The sequence below is a fragment of the Hyperoodon ampullatus genome, assembly GCF_949752795.1.
Source record: "Hyperoodon ampullatus genome assembly, chromosome: 6".
NCBI classification, from domain to species: domain Eukaryota; kingdom Metazoa; phylum Chordata; class Mammalia; order Artiodactyla; family Ziphiidae; genus Hyperoodon; species Hyperoodon ampullatus.
This window is the reverse complement of record NC_136919.1, coordinates 55,866,977-55,874,970: the sequence shown is the minus strand read 5'-3', so window position 1 is coordinate 55,874,970 and position 7,994 is coordinate 55,866,977. Positions and strand designations below refer to the sequence as shown.

The following is a 7,994-nucleotide window of genomic DNA, read 5'->3' as shown; positions in this document are numbered from 1 at the left end:
TTATTGGCTGTGACGCTTTGTGCAAAATACCCAAAACCTTACTTACGGGGCTCGGATTCTGGAGCCAGGTAAGTAAGGGAAGTCTCAATCTGAGGTCTCCCTGGAGTTTCCATTTATCACTTTTTACCCCTTTTCATCGATCTAAAGTCCCAGCTTTTGACATTTCATTATTTGAAATCCGAATGGTCTTATCAATCTATGGTATGCACTCTTACCTGCAGCGTTTTTCTTTCTAAGAGGTATGTGAAACAATGGTGGGTCTCAGAAACAACTCTATATCGGCGATTCAATGAAATAGGCCTTAAAATTTCTAGTTATGTGTTGTGTGCTTATTAGTTGATGTCCCTGTCCCAGGGACATCTGGGACAGGGACATCTGTTCCCCCCGCTCCCCCCCACACAACTATACCCCTGGTAAGGCGCCATAATAGGTGCTCAAAAAATGTTGACTGAGTGAACGGAAAGAACCCTATTTGTTTAAAATTTTTTTGCGCCTTGGCTCCGCCCCTTGCGGGCAGTTTGACACAAGAAGCGTCACGTAATCCATTTAAGCTTCGTTTTCCTAGTTCACAAAATGGCTGTAATAACCTCAGCGCCTGGCGGGTGCGAGGCTAGAAAGAGGAAGTGCCCGCTTAGATGTGTTTCCAGAGCCTGAGTACTGGCTCCTGAAAACTCCAACCCGATGAAAAGACAAGAACAGTGTCGGTTTTTTTTTTTTTAATTTTATAGCAAAATTTAGGGAAGGAAGGGGGAGGCAGTTCCAATTTTTTAAAAGCGTTATTTGATTAATTGGAACTAAGCAGGGAAGATTTAGATATGGTGGGGGTAGTTCTTGTATTCAAACTTCGACGACTGAAGATCAAAATATGTAGTCGAAGTGTCTCTAGATTTCAAGGATTCTTTAGGGCGGGACTGTCTGTAGAAGGCAGAAAGAAAAAAGACATTAGAAACCAGAAGTCAAAGACATGCGACACCTCCCTCCTCTCTCGCAGCCCCCCACTGGCTATGCAGACACATCTTCTTAACATCCACCAACCCTCAGCACAGGGTCTGTCTAGGGAGTCTGGACCCTCCCAGCCGCCGCCGCACTCCCGAGCCTTCCCGATCTCGCAGCGCGTCCGCTTGACCCGCTGGGCTGCTCCGGGCTCGCCAGGCCGCTCCCGCGCTCGGGACCCGCCCGACGAGGGCAGGGAGAGAGCAGCCGTGCAACCTGCGGGGTTGCGAGAACCAAGCAGGTCTATAACGAGTGCCAAGTTGTTTGCCACACATAATGCCAGGCGACTGGAGGTGAAGGGGTCGCCTTGCCCTTCGAACGTCCCCAGGCATCTCTTGCACCTGACGCACAGCGATTCGGCGAACCTGCATAACCAGAGAGCACCTCAGTCTCCGGGGCGCTCCGCAGTGTGAGAACCTTTCGTTCCAGTCGTATCTTCTTTACCAGACCCTATCTCTCAAACCTGCTAATGGCTTCCTAACGTTTCTAGAACAAAATCCATGTTTTGATCTAACATCCTTTTTTTTTTTTTTTTTTTTTGACTTACAGGGCCACTACGTTATCTGGCCTCTGCCCTCCTCTTTGATCTCGTTGTGTACTTGCTCCAGCTGGCCTTTGGGTCCTCTTAAACTGCCACGTTCTTTTTCATGTAAGTTTTTGCACTCGAGTTTCTCTGCCTCCCGTGGCTAATCTCTTCTCATGACTCAGGTTCTCTGACCACTCTTAAGATAGTCTCCTCGCCTATTCACACTTCACTCTTATCCACCACATCGGTTTTACAAACTCACTCTTCGAAATACAGTTATATTGCTTAAAAATCTACTTCCCAGAATGTAAGCTCTATGAAGGCAGGATTCCCGTTTTGTCCTATTCACTTTTGTGTCTGATCTGGAACGGGGCTGATCACGCAAGTAGGAACTTAAAAAAAAATAGGAAGGAAGGAAGGGAGGGAGGGAGGGAAGGAGGGAGGGATCGTGTGTACCTGGGTTAAATATCTTAGGTTTGATTATTCATCTGCCTGTGGCCCAACTCGATCATCTAAATCCTTCTCCTCTTCAGCTCCTCCCAGTTCTTGCTCCGCCCAACTGCCCTGTGATTGGCCCCTAGTTCTATGCCGCATTCCATACGGAAGCTTCAGTTGGAGGAGAGGGTGGCAGGCTAAAGGAGATATGGGTGCCTCTCACACCCAAGGCCTAGCACTCAAGATATCTCCCAAAGGTCCAGAGCAAGCCTTTCCACTCCGTCCTCCTAGGCTCCCCTAAGGCACAGGGAGCCTAGTGCCCCAGTTCTGAGCCAAAATACGATAGATTTCAGTCTCTTCGAAGTCATGGTTTACCTTAAATTTTCACGTAATTTCGTATATTGCTATAGATAGATAGGTAGGTAGGTAGGTAGGTAGATAGATAGGTAGATAAAATGATTCCCCCTTCAGAAAAAAGTCAGAGTAAAGTTGGTATTTTAAGCAGGTAGGAGTGAGGTGGGGGAAATGGGCCAAGGAAAAAGAAGTACTCGTGGTCGTAGGAAAAGGCAAGGAGGTCCACATATCCATCATAACAGAATGCTTAAGAGAGGGAAAAGCTTAAGAGAGTGTCTCTGTTTCTCAGAGAGTGCAGCGAATCCCAGTGTGCAGACTGCGAGAGTTGGCGAGGTCTCCATCCCAGTCGCCCTCAGAACCCACTGGGGGAGCTCTGAAAAACTCCACCGCATAGAGCGGAAAGTCGGATTTAGTAGAATTTTGCAATAGAGCCGGGAATGATAGATCTCTGCCAGATGATGCCACGCGCAGTTGGCTTTGGAAATTCCAGTGTCGGTTCAGCGACCTTGTTAAACTAGTGGGGAAACTGGGGGCCGTTGAAAGGATGCAGCTAGCCAGCTAATTTGCAGGAAGAGGGGCCACTAGACCTCTAGCCTCCGGAGTGCTCAATTTTCCACCGTCTGGTTCTCAAGTGTTTAGGGGGTGGGAGGCACGGTTTATGGGATGGGCTTTAACGTGAGACAGTCCATCGTGGGCTATTTCCCGTCTGCAGTCCTAACGAGGCAGCGCGATGGGGAGACTGGAGTTGTCCCATGGGTTGGCAGGGTGAGCTGAGGTAGGACCAAATACCCTAGTCTCCTGGGCCCAACTTTCTCTTCCGAAAAGTGAGTGCGCTGGGCTGCGGAAGCTGAGTTCAAACTCGTGGATCAGCCACCTCACCTGCGGGACCTTCCGCGGAGTCTGCGCGGGCGTGGCTCCCGCCTTCGGTGCCCCCTGCAGCCGCGCGCAGGTAGTGGGCGACGTCGCGGTGGTCCCGCTCCTCAGCCAGGTCCACGGGCAGGCGGCCCCAGGCGTCGCGCACGTCCAGCCGCGCCCCGGCTCGGTGCAGCGCCACCAGCGTGTCCAGGAAGCCCTCCCGGGCGGCGTCGTGCACGGGTCGGGTGAGGGTGGCGGGGTCCGCGCAGTTGGGGTCCGCACCGTGGAGCAGCAGCAGCTCGGCCACGCGGGCGCTGCCCATCATCATAACCTGCCGGAGAGAGCAGAGCGGTCAGGACCGCGGTGGGGGCAAGGGCAGGATTAAAGAAACTGTTTGCGGAGCCCCCAGCCCGTGCAGACGCCCTTACAAGCCACAGGTGCCTAGTTACTACTTTCTTTCAGTTACCAGCGCGCTTAGCCAGTTCTCCTACCTATTCCATTTTTCTGTACACATTCTGTTATATTCTCCAACGTTCTGCAGAGTTCCAGCCACGCACAGAAAACTGCCAGAGTCACAGACAACAGCAAAAGGGTGAGGAACAAACTGGCTTTTACTACAGCCTAACCTCCTGTATTTTCTTCCTCATTTTGATATGAAATTATGTAAGGCTCGGAGATTTTGTATGGTTCACTGCTGTATATCCAAGCCCAGAACGTGGTAATTGTTTAAAAACGTAGTAATTGTTTAAAAGCAAAAATGAAAAAGAAAAAAAAAACCAACAAAAACTTAATTCTTGCAAAACTTTAAGCTACCCTTGGTTTCCCTGAACGTTAAACTTCAATTTCTTTAAGAATAAAATGAGAAAGTTTGTCTAACCAGCCCTAAAATTCCTTCTTCTGGTAAACTAAATAATGCCCCCCAAAGATGTCCACTTCCTAACACTCAAAAGCTGTGAATATATTTACCTTATATGGCAAAGGGGACTTTGCAGATGTGGTTAAATTAAGGATTTTGAGGGAGATTAACTTGTATTGTCAGGGTGGGCTCAACTTAATTACAAGTTTCCTTATAAAAAGGACACAGTCAGAGAGAAGATAGGAAGCAGAGGTCAGAGAGAAGATGCAGGGGCCATGAGCCAAGGAAAGTTGACTGTCACTAGACGTTGGAAAAGACAAGGAAATGGATTCTTCCTTAGAACTCCCAACAGGAGTGCAACCCTGTGGATCCATTTTAGACTTCTGACTTCCAGAAACATAAAATAATAAATTTATGTTGATACTAAATTTGTGGTAATTTGTTATAGCAGAAATAGGAAACTCAGACACCTTCCAAGATTACACTCTGAGAGTTCACTAAGTAGGGGGTGCTCACCTCATTTGGCTCCTAAATAATCTTTGATACAAAGCCATTACCAAAGAGGAATTTTGAAATGGTGTTCACAATCACAGCAACCTTACAATTTGAGTGTTACATGGTGGGTGGTGGTGGTAGACTATTCTTTTTTTAGGGTAACGATTATTTGGTTATATTAGCTAGACCATAGTGACTGTATAAAGAGGAATTATTTATTTTTAGTTACATTCTGTATTAAACACAAATTAATCTGTCCAAACCAATCATAACAGAATCATAATAAGTTACAGTACGTTTGTTGATTCCTGTCCTGGAGAAAGTGAAACTGATTTAATTTTCAAAAAGACAGAGAAAAAATATAAGCTAACCAACTTACAGCTACAAAAAGAAAGAAAAACTAATGCAGTGCATTAGAAGAAAGAATTGTTTTAAAAGAAAAACTGCTGAAACTGTCACAATATTATTAACTACTTATTTACACTATTAGACTTCTAATAGATTATGGGTTAATTTCCAAAACAAAGGGGCCACACCCAAGGATGATGTCATAATGTTTTGGAAGCTCTACTCCAAGTGCCAGAGCTAGTACATGTCTGTACACTTCCATGCCTGTATATAATGCAGGTGAAAATATATTAGTTGGGTTGGATAAATAAAGTCCTTCATCTTAGTCATAAAACTGGTTTAAAATGTTTTATTATATGCCACAGTATTAAAGGTTGAAAAGTAACATAACATTTAAATATTTAAATAATAGCAATCCAAAGCAAAAAGAAATTTAATCAAACAAACTAATATTTATAGGGTGCCTAAGTTAACTTGATGACCTAAATTTAATTTAGTAATTAAAAATTTTCTATAAACTAAGTATTTTTCTATTAAACACAAATTTGGTTAGGGTTCAAAATTAAAATCATACCCCCTTTTGTTTATGCTTTTATCCTATTTAAAAATGATTTAAAATTAATTATCCTACTTTCTTTTTGTATTTAAACAATAAGGTCTCATCTAACACCTTCTAGAACTCGAAGGCTGAACGCCCAGTCTGCAAGGTGCTGACAAAATTTTAGAGATATCTAATTATGACTCAGGCATGCATTTTTAAAAAAGGACTCAATGCTTCTCTTCTGCAACCATTCAACCTTTCTCTCCCCAAATCTCTCCACATTTCAAATCCCAAATAATCTCAAATTTGAAGGCATTTCATTTTATTTTTATATCTGTAACTAAAAGTGTGTAAAATTTATCCTGTGTAGCATAGTTTCAGGAAAGGAAGATTCACTTGTGAAACCTGTTAAGTTCCAAGTGGAGTTACTTTTCCTTTGTCTTGTTAGGCTGGAGTTTTTGCAATGTGCATTTGCTTCATATAAATTTTGTTTTTCAGAATCAGAAATCATTGTCAAAACTGGGCGTAAAACAAGGGTAGTGACTGCCAGGAAGAATGTGTCTTTAGCCTCAGATTTAGGAAGTTAGTGAAGGCAAAAAACAACAGAAAAAGGACCTCAACACACCCTCACACATACAAAACTGGAGTGGGGAGGGGAGAAATGACATTTTTAAACTCTGAGGAATTGAAAACTCTCAAATAAATTAACCTATATCAAGTAAGTTTATAATACCCAAAATGATAGGAGATATTCCCCAAGTGGTTAACTAAATTGACAGCATTATCTCAGGCAAGGTTACATTAACGTTTTTCTTCAGATATGCCTATTTCCTAACAAGCATATACTTTCCTTACTCGGTTAAAAAAAAAATAAACACGATGTGTAGTTACTTCTGAAAAGTTTCAATCGACCTTTATTCCAACATACACAGCAGGAGATTTCCACTGAAATCCCTCCCCCCACTCCCAACAAAGAAGAGGATCAGCTCCATTCCCCATTCAGTGAGTTCGGGGTTAAGTCGTCCAGCAAATCTTCCATTTCTTTAAACTCTTATACCAAATGTTCGTCAATTTCGCATCTGATGAAGAACATACCTCGGTTTATATGAACACAAATAGGCTCTCCCCTCTAGATCTTCATACCAGTCTAGAGATCTGAACCCCATGTGCCTTTCAGTCCTCCAGTGGCTTCCTGAGCTCCCTGGGCGTCGCCGAGAGGTCTCCGACTCCGACCTCGGTCTGAAAACTCCCCTGGAAGTCTCCCCTTTACCAAGAAACGCTTACCTGGTTCCGATCCACTGGCCAACCTCGTCCTTCTAAGTCGCCCGCCATCCCCCCCCCCCCCGCTCCCCCGCCACCTTCCCGCGGCAAGCCTGCCGACCTACCTGAATCGGGCTCCGACCGTAACGGTTCGGCGCGTGGGCCGGCACCCCCTCCTCGAGCAGCGCTCGCACCTCGTCAGCCCGGCCCCGGGCGGCGGCGGTGGCCAGCCAGTCAGCCAAGGTCTCCATGCTGCTCCCCAACGCTCGCCCCTCGCTCCCGCGCTCTCCCCCTCCCGCCTCCTTGGAATGCACGCGGCCCGCCCCGGCCGCCCGGGAGCAGCCCGCCCCTCTTTTTTCCGCCTCCGGGGCCCGCGGAAGCGGCCCCCAGACTCCGCTCCTCGACTCCTCCTGCGGACTCTTTCCACCCCGGAGAGCGCCCTCCACGCGTTCTTCCAGGAGGCGCCTTTTGCTCCCAACGCGCTGCAAATGAGACACCACTGAACGGGCCCCACTTCATGCCTCCGCAGTCACGAGTCCTCCGCCCTCCCGCCCGGGGGCACCGGCCGGAAGCGGTCCGCCCCTGGAGCGCGGCGGAGCCCCGGCTGGAGGGCACCCAGGGCCCTCCCACCTGCCCCCCTCCCCGCGTCCCCTGCGCCCTCCTCCCAGAGCTGCGCCCCCACCCCCAGCAGAGGCGCACGCGCAGCTCTGAGCGAGTTCGTTCCACCAAAGCGAAATTCCTCGCGTGTACACCCTGCCTGGCATTAGAGAGCTGCACGGGATTCCTAACTGCCAAGTTCGAACCAGTGTGTTTGGTGTCCTAGGCAAAGTATTGCTTCCTCTTTTAATCAGAAGAAACGGCCAGCCTGTCCTCGCGGTAAGAGCCGAGGTTCGGTATCACCCATGCCACCATGAGGCTTCCCTTCTTTCAGACGACACACTCCCCCTCCAACACTCAGCACTTGGATATCGCGCGCTGGCTCTGCTATGCCAGAAATCCTAGCTCAAACGTTCATTTTGGAGAGTGGGCTCACCCGCCAGCCTGTGCCTCCCTCCCTGCACACACATGAAAACGGATGTCGGGAGAGAGCGTTTCCGAGGCTTACACAATGCCTGGTACTAGTGCCTAGTATAAGGGCTGGCTGCGGGAAGATGAGGTCTATTTAACAGGGATGGTGGAGATTTCTGCCTATAAGCAGATAGGAAAGTGGCAAGGGAGTCACTGGGCTGATAGGCTCCGTTCTTAATAAATAATTCCTCCTAGACCAGGAAAAGTGCTCAGCGCTCTAGGGGCAGAGTTGCATTCAGAGTTGATTCAGAGACCAGGCTCAC

The 7,994-nt window shown here is 47.4% G+C and overlaps 1 protein-coding gene across 1 annotated transcript; it reads right to left on the bottom strand.

Moving 5' to 3' along the window:
• Positions 1 to 889: 889 nt before the first annotated feature.
• On the bottom strand, positions 890 to 6,917 carry LOC307055038 (cyclin-dependent kinase inhibitor 2A-like; the record flags this gene model as incomplete). The annotated part of the gene is made up of 3 exons (XM_079706968.1): positions 6,789 to 6,917; positions 3,188 to 3,494; positions 890 to 915 (listed from the first exon to the last, which is right to left on the bottom strand). The coding sequence occupies exons 1-3, from the start codon at positions 6,912 to 6,914 to the stop codon at positions 890 to 892; spliced, it is 459 nt and encodes a 152-aa protein (XP_079563094.1). The 5' UTR covers positions 6,915 to 6,917.
• Positions 6,918 to 7,994: the final 1,077 nt, after the last annotated feature.